The sequence below is a fragment of the Megalobrama amblycephala genome, linkage group LG18, assembly GCF_018812025.1.
Source record: "Megalobrama amblycephala isolate DHTTF-2021 linkage group LG18, ASM1881202v1, whole genome shotgun sequence".
Taxonomy (NCBI): domain Eukaryota; kingdom Metazoa; phylum Chordata; class Actinopteri; order Cypriniformes; family Xenocyprididae; genus Megalobrama; species Megalobrama amblycephala.
Genome location: NC_063061.1, coordinates 22590869 through 22611096, shown reverse-complemented (window position 1 = coordinate 22611096; position 20228 = coordinate 22590869). Strand labels below are relative to the sequence as shown.

Here is a 20228-nt window from a genome sequence, read left to right as displayed (position 1 = left end):
AAGTTACTTAAACTGCTGACATGTTTATAGCTAGCTATCTGTTTAATGGCACAGATATTTGAGGGCTACTTTATCACCCTCTTATATACCGAGGTCTGCTACTGCTCTCCTCAGTCCCACACATCGGGACTAATCCGCTTGGAGCAGAAGTGAACAGGAAGGCAAAACAAACAGTGCTTTTGCCCCGGCCCGCGCAGGAAATACCTGCCGAGAGCTGGTGCTAAAAAATGACTCCCTTTCTAAGCGGGCGTTTCCTGCAGGAAGCTCCCTGGAACTAAATTCACTTTGACATATTTGGCCATTCCCAAACATTTATGGAATACCGCTAAACATATAAAGGATCCAGAGAAGGACATGTAATTAACTGGCAAACAAAGGGTTGTGGTTAAACAACAACAACAACAAAAAAATCATTCATTGTTCTTGAAAACATGGGGGACGTCACATGAGGGAATTTGCGTACAGCAAGTAGCCTTTAATGCCTCCTGCAGATTTGAGTCTATTAGCACGTCTCGATGCGGAACGCTCGGGCTCCATCAAAGAGAGAGGACAAATGAGAGATATGAAAAATGGCCTAGATGATTCCAGCTTCACGTTGCGTGAAGCCAAGGGAGGGATAGATACGCTGCTTTGTTTTATAAGATGAAAGAGTGAGTCAATGGCGTGTGGGAGAGAGAGAATGAGCGCAGGAGAGAGGAAAGCAGCAGGAGCGGGTTTTCTGAAAGGACGAGAACAAATAGACATTGAGCGTCGTTTTTCAACTCAAGTGTCAAAAGGGAAGGCATTAGAAAACATCAACAGGACATTGCAGTGGGTGAAAGGACAAATAGTTTTTAAGAAAACAAACAGAGGGGGAGAAGAATTATATTCATATTTATCAAAATTATTGGTGGGAGGGTGTGTGCATTCCTGGAAAATCCTGACCTCACTTTTGGCAGCCTGCTAGATTCACTCGGTGCATTGCAGGAAGTTTATTAATAGGTTTGACACGTTGACACTGTAATTATGAGTCAAGAGCTTTTGAAAGGGTCAATATATCAGCCACAGTCACTCAAACAGCCTCAAGTAAGCAAAAAAAAAAAAAAAAAAATAACTGTTAAGAAAAGACACACAGACACACACACACACACACACACACACACACACACACACACACACACACACACGACTCTAAGGTACTAATATGCACCTTACAGGAGTAAATAAGGTACAAACTTGTCCCTTAAAGGGTACTGCCCAATGACAAGTGAGCAAAGTAACTAAAGGAAATAATAATAATAAAAAAAACAACCCTGGGCACAATTGCAAATGCAAAAATGTTAAGCCCTGATAAAACTCTAAAATTGCCTTTTTTGTTGTTAAAGGATTAGTTCACTTTCAAATAAAATTTTCCTGATAATTTACTCACCCCCGTGTCATCCAAGATACTTGCGCTGTATGTCCTACGCCTTCCCTATTCTACTTATGGAAAAAAATGGAACTGGCGCTGCATTCGTTCCGTAAGTTGAATAGGAAATGCGTAGGACATACAGTGTAAGCTTTTTGAAGAATACGAAAGTGCGGTTTTTGCGGAACCACTTGAAAGGCGATCATTTGTTTCTATAAAGCATATACATTTACATTTTTTTTCAAAAATGGCTGACTGTTTCGCTAGATAAGACCCTTATTCCTCGTCTGGTATCGTTTAAAGCCCTTTGAAGCTGCACTGAAACTGTAATTTTGACCTTCAACAGTGGAGTTCACTGAAGTCCACTATAAGGAGAATAATCCTGGAATGTTTTCATCAAAAACCATTTCTTTTTTGACTGAAGAAAGAAGGACATGGACATCTTGGATGACATGGGGGTGAGTAAATTATCAGGAAAATTTTATTTGAAAGTGAACTAATCCTTTAATTGTGGATCTAATGAAATTCAGACATTTTTAAGTGTAACTAACACTTGACGAGACCATTTGTGGCCATTATTAGATGCAAGAAACATCTCCACAGTTCCTTTTTAGGAAATGACTGATGACAGATAAACAGAGGGCTCTTCCGCGATTTACGAATCAGAAAACACGGGAACTCCCAAGAGAAACTTGTCAAAGTGTTGAATGTTTCCCCTCTATGGTATTTAAGCGGCTGTTTAAAACTTGCACTGACAACAGCAGCAGATCAAAGGCAGAAGTTGGAGATGGCAAACTGTTAGCCAGACGCAAAGCCATCTCTCAGAAACAGACGCAGCTTATGAATATTTCTGTGGCTGATCAGGGACATGCAGACGATCCTCCTCGATGCAACAGTTTCTGCCATGTTCTTTAACAAATACATAAACAAACAAATAATTAATTCACAATGCAACAATATAAAAGGAAAGCGAAGTGGTGAAGAGAACCTCTGATGCTCCTCAAAATAATACAACTCCCAGAGTTCTTGTTAAACACGGTAATACTCATGAATGATGAATAGCTGTCTTAGCTGTTTACACTGACCTCTTTTCTTCATCCAAAAAAACAAAAAATGACCAAAAAAAAAAAAAAGGCTGCTAAATACCTGACTTAAGGGTGCAGGTAGTGATTTCTGAGAAACACTTTTTTAAAGTCAACTCAAACAAACACACCCCTACTTTCATTGCTTCGCCCCCAAAATGCACAAACACGCAATGCAAGAGTGGATGTTTCTTTATCATAGCTGTAAAAAAGCAAAATAATGTAATGCAACCTCGTTTTCAGGCCTTCCCGCTTAAATCTCTTCAGCACTGGAAAGCTTTTCTAATATTAACGTGGGTCCTAAAGCTCTTGCCTGATCATAACCCTTCTTTTTTCAGTGATATTCTTCTGACCTTGTCTTTTTTGTAATGTCTCTCAGCCATCTCTCTTTCTACAGTCTTTCTTCAGATCTCCCTCTTGCTCGCTCTATCTCCTCCCCCCATCATGATACGCCCCCTACTGCTGATTGGCTACAAGTGTGTTGTGGTGCTCTGTCTGAACCACTTTTGTTTCCCAGAAATTGCTTCCTATACTTTTAAAATGTGCTTAAAAATATATATTCATTATTGGAAACATATTCAATGATCTCAAAAATTTTTAACCAAAAATACTACATTAAATTAACTTTAGACAAAGCTAAAGTTCAGGTAAATGTTGCCTCTCCCACATTAAAGGTGCTCTAAGTGATCCTGGGTGGAGTAACTTCCTGTTGACATTCGAAGTGTTGTCAAACAAAACAGAGGCTAGCTAGACCCTCCCTCCTCCTCCTCCTCCCCCTCCCCTCCGTGCTTCCTGAAACAGTCATGAACGCGCATTTAAAATCATTCTTGTCGGTTATTGGCTGGAGCATGTTTATTATGTTTTGTTGTCCAGGCTGCACCAGTTTGTTTTTGTTGCCGTTTTCAGAACTTATGGCGACTACAGAGACCGCGTTTTTTTTACAGTGTGTTCAGGGGACAGGCAGCTAGTGGATAGTGAGGAGATGTTTGCTGTATGTGACAAAAAAATGTTTTGGCCTAAAAATGCGTGACATCACTTAGAGCACCTTTAATTAATAAATTAAAATAAATGAATAAAAAATGATCTAAATAAAAATGTAATAATAATGAATAAAAAAAGAATCTATAAATCAAAAATGATTATTTTAACAGCATTTTTAACAACGCAAGCTTCATAAAGTGAGCAAATACAATAATATGGTACTATAAGCCAGGCTTAAAATGCAGCACTCCATTTTTATGCAATATAACTGGGGGGTTACATATCCATCTCCCTATCCTGAAAGGTTGATCTAGATTAAAATGTATCCAAATAGCAGAAAATAAGTGGTTGATGGAGGAGGTAAAAACCACCATGAATGATTTCTATAGTGTGAATAAAGCCAGCCATATGATTTGCTTGAGACTCTGCAGCGCGGGGCGAACGCTAGCCCCGGGGCGCGAGTGATGACGACTTTTTCAGATTCAAGGAGACGCTTTGATAACATTCTCTTCATGACCATCACAAAACAACGGCTGTTTTTGTTCCCGCTGAATGGAAAGCATTCTGCCTGCATTATTCACAGCGGATCCTGGTCTCTGGCTCTTGCAGAAACACCACGCTTGCATATCGCACTATGAAATTTTTATCACTTGAGGAGGAGAGATGAGAGACGGTTTAATTTTTCATCATATGCTTAAACTATATTATTGTTGCGTGACAAAAGAGAGTAAAAAAGGCAGTCTGAATTTACAGCTGTGCAAGACGACCCAGACGTCTGCGAGCTCACGTGACGTATACCTGTCTCAAAAACACTTTCTGTGTGTCAGAGGTATTGAAACCGTTAAAAAAAAGAAAAGAAAAAAAGTTTCCAATTAACTGGTGCCCACAATGGGTGCGTATACATGTATGCATACAGAATTTTTTAAATTTAAACAGACATTGAATAACCTGCCAGGGTAATCTGCAAAAATTGGTGTTGTTCATTTTACCTGATAAACATATTTAAATGCATTTATAAGACATTTTTGTCAGGTTTTTAAGCAGAATCAGTACATGTTGTCTTAATTAAACGTGAGAATGGAAGATGAGGGAAAGAAAGACGAGCAAGCTTGACTGTGTTCTCCTCCTTTAAAGGCGGCCCTTCCCTGCCTAACTGGAGGCATGTTACTAACGCCTGTTTAACTCCTGTTCTAGGTCACCATGAGATAAACACACTTCATTCAGCTTGGCCAAACCCCAACCATTAAGCAGCAGTGGTGGCCCATTCATGAGCTGCACTCCCGGGCCGAGGTCCTCTGATTAATTAGCGCACGGGGCAGTGGATTCCAAAAGAGCACAGACAGAAGGGGAGCTCCGGGAACAGCGGGAGACCATACCTCTGACAGCCGGCCAAGGGAATGCTATAGAGGGAACATATTCCAGTAAAGTGTCTCCCGGCTGTCCAGCTTTTTTTTTCTTTTTTTTTTTTTAAATCCTGTTCTAAACCATCATCTACAGAGTTTTGGAGTGTTTATTTCTGCCTGGCAGCTATAGCGCAGGTTAAAACTAATGACATTTAATGTGGTGATATTTATGACGTCTCTTGATGGGGTCAAATCTGTGCATTTCAAATTTAATTTAAAATTTAAGAAGGCACCAGATTGGCTTCACAGAAAAAGCATTATTGAGGGCAACAAAAATACCCCATGGTTATTATAAAACTAGTAAATAAAATAAATAAAAACTAAATTATTTAATAAATAAATGTTAAAAACTAAAACATGTAATAATATAACATAATATATGTAAGCAATAAGGTACGAGAAGCTGTGCTGTATCATGAACAAGTCACGGCTGAAGGGTGTCGTTAGGCACAACGTGAAGCGGAGTGCCTGCAACTTATTCAGCTGTGACTTATTCACGATACAGCACTAGCCTCGAGTACCTTATTGCTTTTATAAAATGGTTACCACACAATACAAATATTAAAGCCAAAATTATGTATCATTGCAACTTTCATGACATAAACCTTCACAAAACCGCTGGAAAAAATAGTCCTTGACCGTGAACAGCAACAGAAGTTACATTATTACGCCATTAGATGGCGGCAAAGACTGTCTTTATGAGTGTGTCAGTCAGTAGCGAAGACTTTTACATTGAAAAGTCAGAATTGTTGTGAACACAGAACAAGACTCAACAGACAAATGTTTGACTAGCGCTGTCAGTCACGGAAAAACCCCTTAACTGTTAAAAGGACAAGATAATACATTGGACATTTAAACAGATTTTTTATTATGAACATAGGACTGACCTGAAGGAAAATGCTAAATCTGAATGCAGGTAATAAACTCGCTCAATCAATCTTTTTCTCACAAACTTCAATGAACAATAACGGTAGAGAACAATTTACGTTGCTAAGAGTGGTTGCTAAGGGTGTTGTGTAGTGATACACAGAACTGTTGGGTGAAGCGGTCATAGCTGTGTTTTATCGTGAATAAAACACAGCTATTGACCAATCAGAATCAAGGACAAGAACTAACCGTTTTATAATAAAAACTAAAACATATGTAATAATAACATAACATATATCATATAAGTAAATGTTACAAAAAAATCATTTTTACCTGTATCTATTGATATTTTAAATAGTAAGATGTAATTATTATTATTATTTTTTCTTTTCTTTCTTCTCTTTATTGTTTATTGTGTGTTGTTTGTGTATGATTGTGTATTATTGCACCTTTGAGTACAAAATAAATTTCCTGAAAAGGAAAATAAAGTATACTCTAACTCTAATATATACATATATGTGTGTGTGCGTGTTTGTGTCAATGTATATAAATTACATAAACCAAATAGAATTGTCCATAAAATAAAAACTAAAGTATTGTTGAAACTCAAAAGGTGAAATGTAAAAAAAAAAAAAAAACACTTTAAAATCACAAAACTAAACATAATAATGCACAATAAAAAAAAAGAGAAAAACAATAATAACCTTGGTTCGCCCCTGCACTCACAAAACGAGCCCCCTACTGGAGATACAGCATGATGAACCCAACCAAGATAGCGAATCAGTGACTGAGTGCTTTCTAATGTAAAGCCTGGCAGCTTCTCCCTCATGACAGGCCTTATGTTCTCCCTCGTCTCGCTACCTTTCCCCAAACGTCGGTCCTCTGTTCTCACACATCTTCATCTTCCAGAAATAACCCCCATTTACTCACATAACAGCTTCCAGAACATTTTCGCTTCGGTACAGAGCAGTCCCAAAAGACGCACTCAACCGCCCAAAACTCTCTCTCTCCCTCTCGCTCTCTATCCTCCTTCGGTTCTACCACTCTTCCTGTACGAAAAAACTCTCCTCAGAGGCTGACGGCAGGCTGAAAGCTCCCAGGGACTGTCAGAGTATTTCATTATTCAAACAATGCTGGAAAGTGGAGCCAATGATCACTTTAGTGGTGCTGATTTGTCATGGTGACTAGACGAGGGAGGGAGACTTCATAGCGCACAGGTAAATCCAACAACTTTATCTTGCTCTGCTTCTCTCAGGGAATTACCAACCAAAACTCCATTAAAACAGATTAAGAAGTTGGATGCGTATCCTAGCGGTTAACGTACGTGCTCTAACACATCGAGTCGTAAAAGTTGGAGTCATAGCCTAGCGGTTAGCACACATTTCAACACTTTGAGTTGCAAAAAAGTTGGAGTGATAGACAAGTGCGCATCCACCAACACTCATGGTCTAGTAGTTAGTGCTAGGGATGTCTTGATATCACTACACGATTGTCATGGTCAAAAGAATTCATGATAACATTATAGCGATATCCATCCGTGTTTTTTGCAATGTGGAAGCAAGCTATTTTCTGTGAATGTGTGAGACTTCCAATTCATTAACTTGCTAGAGGTAAATAACTAGAAGACTAACGAAAGTGCAGTAAACAGTAAATCTATGAGAGCTACAAACCAGTGTTTATAATTATGGTGTTTATTTTTTTAATACATTAAAATAATAAAAGAAAAATCAGTTTGCAATATCAAGCAGCATATCAAGCCATTTTATACAGCTAAAAATAACTGGAAGAGGATGACACCGGAAGCCTTGCACACTCAAGTTTCAAATTATCGTGCCCACTCTTACGTTAAAAATAAGGTGAACAGACATTTTGGGGAAAAAACAACCAACCAACCAACCAACCAACCAACCAACCAACCAAAAAAATAAGGCTGTCGGTCAAATTCATATTTAACTTTTTATTTTGTGTTTTCTCTTTATTGGCATTGACAAAATACGAGTGGTGAAAGGCAGAGAGAGAGAGTTTGTAACCATAACTGTAAAAAAAAAAAAAGCATACAAAAAGCACATACTGTTGATCGGCACTTGCAGACTGGGGTGTGTTTAAAGGGATAGTTCACCCAAAAATGAAAATTCTGTCATCATTTACTCCTGTATGATGTTAACGTGTTTCTGCTGTAGACAAAGGAAGATATTTGGAAGAATGTTTGTAACCAAGCAGATCTCGCCCCCCATTGACTACCATAATAGGGAAAAAAATGCTATGGTTGTCAATGGGTGGGTCTGCTTCTTCCAAATATCTTCCTTTGTGTACAACAGAACAAAGAAATGTATACAGTTTTGGAACAACTTGAAGGGGGAGTAAATGATGACAGGATTTTCATTTTTGGGTGAACAATCCCTTTAACACTCAAAAAAACGGACACATTGATGTCACATTGGTGAGCTAACTTTCTTTAAGTGCAGGTAGTGTGCTGAGCGCTATCATCTGTCAAGGTGCAACACTGCCACCTACTGTGTTGGAGTGTCAACCGCTGGATTATTTATGATATTATTGTATGTGTAGTATTAACATGATCTACATGCTCATGTAGAAAATTAAAATTTTGGCTCATCGTCCCCTCCTTCGAATCATTTCCAGACCTATTTCTACTATACCTTTTAAAACAGTGGCAAAAAGCCAGAATATATAGAAAATAGAGGAAATATGAGACTGTAAACTTCGTCAGTCTTAATAGAAGTCAAACCGAAACAAAGCTAATACACAAAGACTATACTCTATTATTGTTTTGTAATTCAGCAGGGGGCTGACAGGTGAAGAACAGCATTACAACAAAGAGCATGAACAGAACTGATAGGTGAACAGAAATAATGAGCGGTTTTCAAGCAATGCAAAGTCTTTCTTTGGAGACGTGCACTATGACATCATTTATGTCCAAACACGGCTATCAACAAGCTAAATCACATACATTACACCAAAACAAGCAGAGACAAAGAAGTGCTGTCGTGCAGGCAACACAGCATATGGCTCAAGACATCTTAGCTCTGGGGTTTCTTCAATGTCCTAAGTTGTTCTTGTAACTAGGCCCACACTAAATCTGCCCCCGCAGCTTTACATAGAACTGGAGCATCCCATGTTCTTCACATTATTCTGCTCTCGAGTGTTTGATTATTAAATATGCTTTTGCTACTCTTCATTGACAGAACAAAAGAGAAAAGACAACAAATTATTTGGGGATCAAAATAAGATATAGGTCGAACCTGCGTATCTTGCATGAGTACCAAGAGGCAATGTATCTGAGTGCAAACCATTGCTCCAAAGCTCTAACATGCAAAATAGTTCTTTAATGTATCTCAAGTGTTTGTCTAAGTATAAAGGGGGTTTTCAACCTTATCATGGTGAACAGAAAACCTGAGGTGGCTCCTCAGGGTTTACAAGAGGAAGTGATGTCACTTACTGAATTTGAGGGCATAGGTACATTGGTCTCAATGTAAGTCTCCGTTTTGGGCTCCACGGCAAGCTCGGCCTCCAGGATCTTCTCCACGGGCATGTCTTCATTCGCGCTGCTGGTCGACTCCACCTCATTCTCGTTGCGGTCCTTGGCTCGCTGGCGCTCCTCCTGGACGGCTGTATGTAACAATACTAGTCACGGTCACTACAGTTAGTCAATCAAGAAGCCAACACAAATACTCACTCATATCAAGCTCATACTTTAATAAACAACACCTCAGGTTTTAATACTTTTTGACCCCCCAAATATGATGGACTCCAAAATATGGTTATCCCCTTGTGAGGGACCCTATAAGAAAATAACTAATTATAAAAAATACTAAAAAATAAATAAATAATAATTAATATATTGTTATTCAAGTCTAAGCAAATTATTAAAACATTATCTGGTGGTTGATGTATAAACCTGAATTGAAACACTGGCACTTAAATAAATAACTAAATCACACATGCACGCACACATTTATACATTTCAACAATTCAAACAATTCAAATGCCACAAGACGAGAACATGCATACATACATATATATATATATATATATATATATATATATATATATATATATAGATAGATAGATAGATATAGATATGCGTGTATGTATGTATATATATACACACACACATACATATGTGTGTGTATATATATATATATATATATATATATATATATATATATATATATATATATATATATATATATATATATATATATATGTGTGTGTGTGTGTGTGTGTGTGTGTGTGTGTGTGTGTGTGTGTGTGTGTACTGATTTAATTTTCAACTTTGTTGCATGACAGAATGTGATGTTGTAACATGTATCTTGTCTCTGTGGGTTCCTCCAACAGGCTTTAACAGATCAGACATTTGATCAGTTCAGAGAAACAGGAAGTGGTTAGTGTTGAACAGTCACTCGGTCTCACTGTGGCCAGAGCACTATTAACCACAATCCAAGCCCCTGTGGTTAGAGTGTGCATACGCTGAGCACAGTTCATCCAAAAGACTCTGAACCCAGTCCCTATTCACAGCACTTTCAAACACACAAACACTAAACGTTCTCCTAACCCCTCGCTATTTTCCTCAATGGTGAATCACAGAGGTACCACGGTGGTGGTTGGGGGGTTCAGAGAAGGGGGATTCTGCTTTACGGAAAGTGCTGTCTGGAGGTCAGCCCAAGGGTAAAATACTTCTCCAGGAGTCAGAGAGAGGTGAGAGGGGCTGAAATCACGTTAGTTTTATTTCCCCTGGAGAGGAGGAGAGCATAAATTCATTTAATCCTGTTTTTCTGCAGATTCGCTCAGCTCTTTTAGGGGGGGAGTGTGGCCCAGCTCTCCCGTGCCTCGGGGTACGGCGTGGGCTTATGGGATACGAAACAGGCGAACGCAAGCAAATTATCATATCCTTGAAAGAAGCCATGATGATATAAGTAACGGAGACAAAAGGTTGCACTGAGGTCATTGACAGTGGGCGTGAGAGCGAGACGTCATGTACGTTTGCTCGCAGTGATCCCTTCGTCTACGGGGGGAGGATATTCTCTCTCACATGAAACAGGAGCTAGATGCTGTCTGCACAGGCAGATGGGGACAGTATGTTGGCTATGCGATCTATAGCCACGATATATAATTTATAGGGCCGTCTGACTGCTTGCAAAGCTTAATGTTGTTTTAAACATCTTTGTAAATGTTTAAGCTTGGGCACATATAAATGAATTGCATCATATAAGTGTATCCTATAAAGTACACACACACTGATATGGTAGCACTTTATCCGCATATACATACCATGTACTTATTATAGTAATTGCAAGAACTGTGTAATAACTAGGTACTAACCCTGAATCTACCCTTGAACCTACCCTTATCCCATGTAGTTACCTTATATTACCAGTACTTTCTTAGGTAAGTACACTGTAAGTACATGTAAGCACATATACTGTAAAGTAAAGTGCAACCCCTTATATATATTAGTTATAATTAATGTACTCAAAAATACATTTAGATTTTTTAAAATTAAAATTATAACTAAAATAATAGTTAACAGTCGATGTGAATGTTTGTTTGAATGTGGAATTAAATAGAGTATCCAAAACCTCTAAACCCCCTTCTAAGATGACAAACAAAAAGCGCACATTAACAACAATCATGTGTGCATATGCATGTATATATGCGCCGCACTCAGCTACAGAAGAGTTCATTGGTTCCACTTTAAAAAACAGAAACTAGTCTCCGGTGAAAATTTTTTTTCTAAAAACAACACTGAAAAATTCTGATATCTCATGAATCCAAAATTATTCTCTATGACTGAGGGGCAAAATAGTCTCTCAGATCAATATTCCACCAGCTGTGTGCTAAAATCTTCTATTAGCATGCTTAAGCACTTTCGCGTCTCCTTTTCTTGAAGACAAGTGTGCAAAAAGTGCTAATGCCCTCCTTTTTCTTCAGTGTGATAAACCAACCCTCACCTCTCCCTCTCTTTCATCTTTCTCTGCCTCAGGTGATGATGATTTGGGAGACAAGATGGTCTTCTATATTTAGCAATCTGAGAGAAGAGCGATCCTGCTTCCTCTCAGTATATTGTGAAGTACACTGACTGGACTGGAGGACAGTCGCTGGAATCTCGAGATTCTAAGTACCTGGAATCTCGAGGACGGTCAATGTTCATAATGCGCATCTTGGACTCATTGACTGATGTCTCACCGTGAGCAGATCAGCAGATTGAACATCTTAATTAAGCGCTGACCTGAAGGCTGATTGCAGTAATATGAATGTTGCTTCTAGAGTCACACAGAGCTGAGATTGAGTCTAATAGCGAGGGGACATGGAGTGCATAAAAGATCTCGCCCCCATGGTGGAAAGCTCAGGTCAGTCAGTGCAAGAACGATGGACTCCTTCAACCAAGCCCTTATGTACTAACTTAAGAGTATGCTAAAGGGGGGGGTTATGTAGCATTCAAACTCATTCATTTTAATGAGAGCAGGTGGAGTGAATAGTACTATAAATTTTCAGAGCGAGAAAGAAGAAACTTGTATCCTCAACTTTATGTGCTGTACCTTCTCTCTTCATGCCCATGGCCAAACACTTCTGATATCGGCAGTACTGACAGCGGTTGCGCTGGCGTTTGTCTATAATACAGTCCTTGTTGTCTCGACAAGTGTAGGTCAGGTCCTTACGCACAGTCCTCTTGAAGAAACCCTTACATCCCTCGCAGCTGTACACACCATAGTGTTTACCTGAGGAAAAAAAAGCACAAACACAGAAGCCATAGGAGTTATGTTCAGGTCAATGGTAATAATTTATGGATTAAACTTTTGGAATTTGATCCTTCGATCTCTCAACTGAAGTGTGTTGAAATAACTTCTGCTGCTGCTATTAAAATACTGCATCCCTGCTGAACCAGCCTGAGCTAGTCTCTCCCAGTCTGATTTCTTCCTTCGAAGAAAGGATTTTTTTTTTTTTTTTTTAATCTCGATGGGACTTTTCTGGTAAAATAAAAAGACAAATGTATGTTGTTTAGCTGGCCGACCAGTTGAAAAATGCCCAAAACCCTTCTAAAACCACCCAACAGACCATCTTTACAAGGCTAGAAGTCCAGCTGAGACCAAAAGAACAATAGACTGGTTTTTAAGCGTTTTTTTTCCCACTCCAACCAACTCTGCAAACCAACAATGGCCTAACGGTGTGGCTTCGGGGGCTAGACTGTTTGTTTACGAGTAATTAAATGTAACAAATCATGTAAAAAATAAATATTTTATTTCAAAATTAAACAAGATTTTATTAAAGTTTGATAATTGCCTTATTCTTTTAATCTTTTACATTTTATAAAAATCACCTGTCAAGTTTATAATATACATTACATTATGTATTAAGCGTAAAGCGATTGATGCCCATGAGTGTTATGTCAATGTTTTTAGTTCTAATATTTTAGTTCCAACCGACAGCCAGCCTAAAGTTTTTGACTAACCTTCTAATGTGAGTGAGGGGTGAACTGTTTGACTTTTGGGCAATTATAAAAGGTGCTGGAGATGTTCAAAATGCTTCAAAATACACGTTTGGCTTGTCAAAAATGTTACATTCAGCTGTTGCAAATTGACTTTAGAAAATCAAGTTAATTTTTACCAGGAAAGGAGTGGCTTTGATGCAAAAAAAAACAACAAAAAACTGTTTTTATCAACTCTTACAACTAAATTTTTTTATTTAAATCCAGAAAAATGCAGATCCGGTTGTAAATGATAGTGAAAATCATTTTAAAAAACTGTTAAGGCCCTTGCACACTAAGTCCGAAATTTTCGCATGCGTTTTTTCGCATTCGTAAAACTAAAAATTCATCACGCACAGAGACCTTGCACACTGAGTCCGATGCGTATTAATGAATGTGTTGCGGAAAAAAAAAATAAATAAAAATTCGCAAAACAATACAAAATGAAGTCTTCAAGCAGTGAGCATGATTTAGTTGTCCTCTCTCTCCTTAAAAAGAGGAAATATTGGGTCCATCCAATTTCGAGATTGCATAGGGAGAAAGGAGCGATCCACCTCAAGGAGCTGCGTGATTATCCCGAGCAATTCAAAGTTTACTTCAGGATGTCAGTGGCTCAGTTTGATGCTTTGCTACTGGCACAATCTGTCTTTATATTCGGTCTCTTTGTATTCCTCACAATATTTGTCATTCAGTGCTGCTGTTTTGTGCTGTAGGCAACGTGGATCAACTTGTCAGATGCATATGGGATTTTTGCGTTCACGTACGGTGGCTCTGAATTGTCAAAACTTCTCTCAAAACGTGTGCCACGGATGCGAAAAACGCAGAAAATCGGACCTGATCCGAATATTTTTTTTGACGGACGAAAGTTTCGGAGGCAGTGTGCAAACGCGATTGACATAACGTGAGGTCTAATTTATTTTTTAATGTGCGAAAATTTCGCATGCGAATTTCGGACTCAGCGTGCAAAGGCCTTTATTCCATTATTACCCCTAAGCAGATTCTGATTCTTATACAAATAAACTAGCTTAAAGGTCCCGTTGTTCGTGATCCCATGTTTCAAACTTTAGTTAGTGTGTAATGCTGTTGTTAGAGTATAAATAAAATCTGTAAAATTTTAAAGCTCAAAGTTCAATGCCAAGCGAGATATTTTATTTAACAGAAGTCGCCTACATCGAACGGCCAGTTTGGACTACATCCCTCTACTTCCTTCTTTAATGACGTCACTAAAACAGTTTTTTGACTGACCTCCGCCCGCAGGAATACACAAGAGTTGCGTTTGTAGAGTGTGTTTGTCGCCATGTCGTCGAAACGCTGTTATTTTCATCCCGCAGTCCAATCACCGGGTCTGATTCCGGCTCAAATTGATAGGGTAAAATTAAAGACATGTTTACAATAACACTGAGCGCGTGCATCTCCACGTTATGGTAAGAGGCGTGACCTTTCCGGGCAAGGAGCGCTAAACTGCTGTCGAATCACAACACAGGAACCGCTGGCACAATCAGAACTCGTTACGTATTTCTGAAGGAGGGACTTCATAGAACAAGGAAGTCATCAGCCCGTTTTTATGGAAACAGCGGTATACAGATAAGTAAATTATGTGAAAAATACTGTTTTTTTTCACACGAAACATGAACACATGTTATAATGCACACTATAAACACAATCAAAGCTTCAAAAAACCACAAAAAAAGGGGCCTTTAAGCTTGTTTTAGCTGGTTTAAACTGGTCTCCCAGCCTGGTTTAGCTTGTCAAGCTGGTCAACCAGTTGAAAAGTGTCCCAAACCCCTCTAAAACCACCTAAAAGCCCATCCTGACTGGCATAAAAGACCAGCTAAGGCCAGAAAACCAGCTCAGACTGGTTTTAGCTGTTTTTTTCTATCCCCATCAGCCCTGCAGAGCAACACTGGCAGAACCGTGCATTTGGGGATAAACGATCAGTATGCACATATACTTTTGCGTACAGATGTGTCTTGGTACCTGAGGAGCGGTCGCCGCAGATGGCACAGATGTGTTTGGTGAGGGAGAGGGGGGTGCCTGAGGGCTGGGCGGGCACCTTCATCACACCGTTGATGCCCAGGGGCGGCTTGATATCTTCTGAGCTGCTGACAGAGTTCATGGGCGAGTTCAGCTGCAAAATATACGCAAACAAACAACACACATTATTTAGATACGTCAACATATCATCTCTAAGGTCCTGGGTGGAAGTGAGCCTGAGTTCCACAAGGCCCTGACTTTTCTGTCAATTACTTCAAAACGGGGCCAGACTCGACCTGATGGTTCAGCATTGAGATTTCAGATTTTGTGCAGCGAGATGGAGGTTCTCTCATCTGATTTCGCTCTCCCTCCTCCTTTCTCATAATGCAAGTACAAGAAATGGATGCTGAGAGTGTCCCCAGCCTCATTTTTTCATATCCAGCACCAGCAGTGCACATGTTCTATGCTAGAACGGCAGCAATAAAATATTTAGTGGGACAGTGGAATAAAGACGTGGTTCTGTTTTTCTCTCCATCTCTCCAAGTTAAAATGCGTCTGGCGGGCCTCATCCAGACATTTATTTGCTCTCGCATGCGTATTTTGAATGAAAAGCACAGAGATACTCAAATTACTGTGGAGATGACAGCTAAAAAAATCTAAATTCATCACAAATGTTTATTATTTAATGTGAGCCAATGCTTTTGTGCACATTTTATTCAGTCATTCTAAGGTAATGACAAAACAATTGTGCAAGAAGTAATCACAATAACAGAACATCCTGTTCATTTCACTCTACACATGTTCATATTCAAATTACACACTTTAATTATATCAGTCACACAAGGGTTTTGAGTAAATGAATGTTGCCGACGGGTAGACACTCTGCCTAAGGATCCAACAGGCTGACAGATGCTATCTTGACTTTGGGGAGTGAGAAAGCCAGTAAAAAGTCTTAGAAGATGTGTTAAGAAGCGTGGTCTCTCTGCATTGGTAACTGACGTTCACATGCATTTTACTTTGTTTTGAAATTACATTTATACTTTAGTAGATGTTTTACCAGGGACAGATTTTTTGGGGGGCTCTTAAAAACGTGACAGACTTAGTAAAGGCCTTAGGACTGTGCGCGTTCTTGGCCACGAGACAGAAACACTCATGTGAGAGCCTTCATAGTCTTGTTCTCATGCTTTAACCAGAACACTGCTAGCAGTCAAACTAGCGAGAAAGGCCTGATAAAGACCCCATTTAGACCAAAAGGAGCATCGTCACTTCCCACTTCACACCACGGCTATGTGTTGATGTGAGTATGTGAGACATGCAGACTTGCTAGACTTCTGCAGAGTGCCATATAGCCAGAGGACACTGGACATAGACAGACCACTCTAGCCCTATTGAATTGCCAACACAACGTCATTTCAATTATATTTAAAAAGATATACTGTACTATGTTTAACAACATTCTGTGATGACATTTTCAACATTTCTTCAATAAAATTGCAGACTCCTTTAATTTTACGTATCTTAAACGCAAAATTAAATATTCTTGACACTTAATTTCACACAAATGACAAAAACATATCCAACAAAATATACTGTCTCCTAGGTAAAAGCACAGTATAATCTTTGATTAGATTTTTTATTAGTTATTAGTTTATAAGTAAATTTGCAACTTATTAGTTAGAAAAAAAATGGCTATAGTGAAAATGACTACACTGAGGGGTAGTTTTTAGGTTATTATATTTTTAAAAAAATGTATTTTTGTTTAATAATTGACTTTCAAGTTTTAATGTATTAAACATTAAAATCTACATTTAAAAATACCAGTCAGTTTTAAAAGGCACACTATGTAAATTTTCACCAGTAGAGGTCACTTATTCAAAACAAAGGGGTAGCTTGATGACACCTTGATTTCACGGACTCATGGAAGATGTTGTCTTCATGTCTACAGCCGGTGAAAAAAAAATGGGATGGGAATCAAAATCATGCTCATGGATGAGATTATTAATATTACTGTAGCATGAAACAGAGCAGGGCCGAGTGTTGTGCGAGCAGAAACGAGGCCGCTGGTGCGAGTGCTAATGAGAGACGAGCGCGACATCTCGGGAGCAGCAAAAGTTTCATTATGCCGTAGTCGCTACCGCTTCAAGTCAAGCGTATGTGGGGTAACGCAGCGCTGTTTTATCACAATAGATACATTTGTGTGAAAAGTTGTTACAGTGCTACTCTGCGTTCGCTTGGTGGCTACTATGAAACACTTGTTGCACACTGCAGTAAGCTAAATCGATATTAGGGATGGTAAATCATGGTACTCGCTGTAAAGAAAACGATATTTAAACAATAATACTTACTATGTTGTGCTATATAACATGATTAGTTTTCTGTCGATGAATGTATCCATCCAAACAGTTGCTCACCTGTCTAACAAAGTGCATAATATATAGAGTGCCCCAGGGATGACGCGTTTTTGTAGGCCAACCCGGAAGTTAGCGGCGCACTGGTTCCTTCGGTTGAAAGCCTATGCATTTTTCCCATAGACTTTTGGAAAAATCGCAGAAAATAAGCTCTGTGTTTAACAAAGGGTTATGACACTTACACGTTTTGTCTATCAAGATAATCTTTACAAGTTAACACAACATTTCTACATTTTGAAGCCTAAATAAAGTCGCCAGATATAAAAAGCTAATAGTAGGCTATAAACGGACTACAGCACACCACGGTCGCGGATCAACATTGTCACCACCAAGCTTCCTCAAACTGTATTTAAAAAACAACTTTATTTAAAAACATGCTCGCTGATTATGATCTGTGCTGTGTATGAATACTTATCCACGTTTTCATCAGAAATGCTGTCCAAATGTCCCGTTTTTAATGATGACGTCTAAAGTCCCCGCCAAAGGAAGTAGTCCCTTTTAGCGACTTGTTAGCAATTGCCGATTTTAAGACACGGTAAAAGTAAAAAAAAAAAAAAAAAAAAAAAAATCACAAGTGGTTTGTAACTGGTGTGTTTTATGTCATAGATCAAAACGTGAAAGTATTTAGAGGCTTTGTTAACCACAGACCTTATTTCAGGCGATTTAGCAAAAACCCATTGACTTTACGGCGTTGGAACCGGAAGTCCTAAAATGCTAACTCGCTTCCGGATTTTGCCTACAAAAAATGCGTCATCCCTGGGGCACTCTATTAAAGCGTCCTTGGTGTTTCCATGGTTTCTACAAAATAAAACTGGAAACCGAGGGTAACGTGGGTATGATGTCATTGATAGGCGACGCACGGACACGATCCGTGTCCTGGTTAAATATTCTTATTTCTCTGGATTTAAACATTCTCTGAAACATTTGGGATAATGTAAGTACGCAAGTCACTGTTCTAGTGGTTACATTTTGTGCCTTTAATGTGACCTTCATTTAATAAAAAAGATAAAAAATCTAATCTATCAGTTTTATTAATAAAAGTAACCAAAGTTGTCCATTTTGAAATAGAAGTGCAGAAGTGTGAAGAGTTAAAGAAAAATACCCACATGTGGAAAGACTTAATATAGTTAACAACCCTTATACATGTACATGATTGCATCATCCCAAGAACATGTGCATGGGTACACGTGCCTGCACACACCCCTTTAACTCGTGCATGGACACACACAGTAATGACACGGCCCATGCCATTACACTGATGACCACAACATGTCCTGAATAGAGACTGCTGCTAAGACTGAATGCTGAAACAAACAGATCAACTGCACAAAAAAAGACAAACCAAACAAACAAAAACAGACTGAATCTGTGTCAAAAACATGATTAACACTTCTGAAAACTGCTCCTCTTTCATTCTGTATGATGATTCATTCCATCAGTCAAAAAACTAACAGGCAAAACGCTGTGGACAAAAGCCCTGTACTTCCACTCTGCTTGATTTATGATGTCAGAAATGGTCATTGTCCTTGAAAAACACTGAAGACACTCAAGGCTGTAGGGGCCATAACAGTGCAGCCCATTCTGACGGAGAGAGGTGTTAATGATGAGCGAGCAAAGAAAGGATGGGCGGCAGTAAATTACACATGCCATACTTTATTTAGATGCTGTCAGTTTATGAGAAATAAAACCTTTTGTTATGATTTTTTTTCTGTCTCTCTCCAATGAAAACCTCAAACATGCTCATGTTGCCATCACACAAATACTCACCAAGAACGAATTGAACCCGCTGATAGAGCCATTTATTCGCACACACTGTCTGCATCAAGTGACCGATTTACTAAAAGAATTATGCAAATCTGGTAACGGTGCAAATGCACCCACAAAATCTCTGCTAAACTAAGAGAACGTTTACAAGAGAGCAATGTACTAAAAACATATTTTTGCATTTTATGCGTACAGACGACAACGTTGTCAAAATATCAATCCACGACTAAACATGACTATAAGCTTCCTGTAGCTCAAACAGTAGAGCATGGCACTAGCAATGTCAAGGTCATGGGTTCGATTCCCAGGGAATGCATAAACTGATAAAATGTACACCTTGTGTATATATATAAGTTGCTTTGAATGAAAGTGACTGCCAAATGCATAAACATGAAATGTTTTCTAAGTCAGCGTTTAGCATTTTCATAAAAAAAAAAAGAAGAGAGGAATGCAAAAAACACTGAAAAGAATGACCATGACAAGACGCAGTTTTAAGTTGAAATACTGCATGCAAAAGTGGTGCAACTGTATGAATTCATCCGTCAGTCTCTCACACTTGACCTATGCACACATTGTGTGTTAGTTCACAAACAAAAGCAGCTGTTAAAATGAGCCTCCATCTCCACTTCATACCTCAGTTTCTCTGATTTGCTGGACCTCTGTAGATTGTCTCTATCAGATGCAGAGCTGTACTATCAGAGAACTCTATCGCAGTTTGGCTATTTTCAACATGCAACTCAATCTGCCCAAACTCCCTCTCCATGCTGTATTTGTGTGTAGGGGTATATGTGTGTGTGTTAGAGAAGGATTAAAGGGTCTCAGTTCTGTGACTGTAAATAGAATAATCCTCCCTCCCATACATGATCACACACTCTTCTT

At 38.9% G+C, this 20228-nt stretch overlaps 1 protein-coding gene across 4 annotated transcripts in view; it reads right to left on the bottom strand.

Annotated features, from left to right (window-relative positions):
* rxraa (retinoid X receptor, alpha a) overlaps positions 1–20228 on the bottom strand; it is a 211571-nt gene that overhangs the window by 9711 nt on the left and 181632 nt on the right. For 3 of the 4 annotated variants that reach the window (XM_048167176.1, XM_048167178.1, XM_048167179.1), the window contains 3 exons: positions 15181–15331; positions 12278–12457; positions 9178–9362 (listed from right to left, as the gene is read on the bottom strand). In XM_048167176.1, the coding sequence (XP_048023133.1) occupies positions 9178–9362; positions 12278–12457; positions 15181–15331 (516 nt within the window). The remainder of the gene's footprint in view (positions 1–9177; positions 9363–12277; positions 12458–15180; positions 15332–20228) is intronic. The other variant, XM_048167180.1, reaches the window with a different exon arrangement.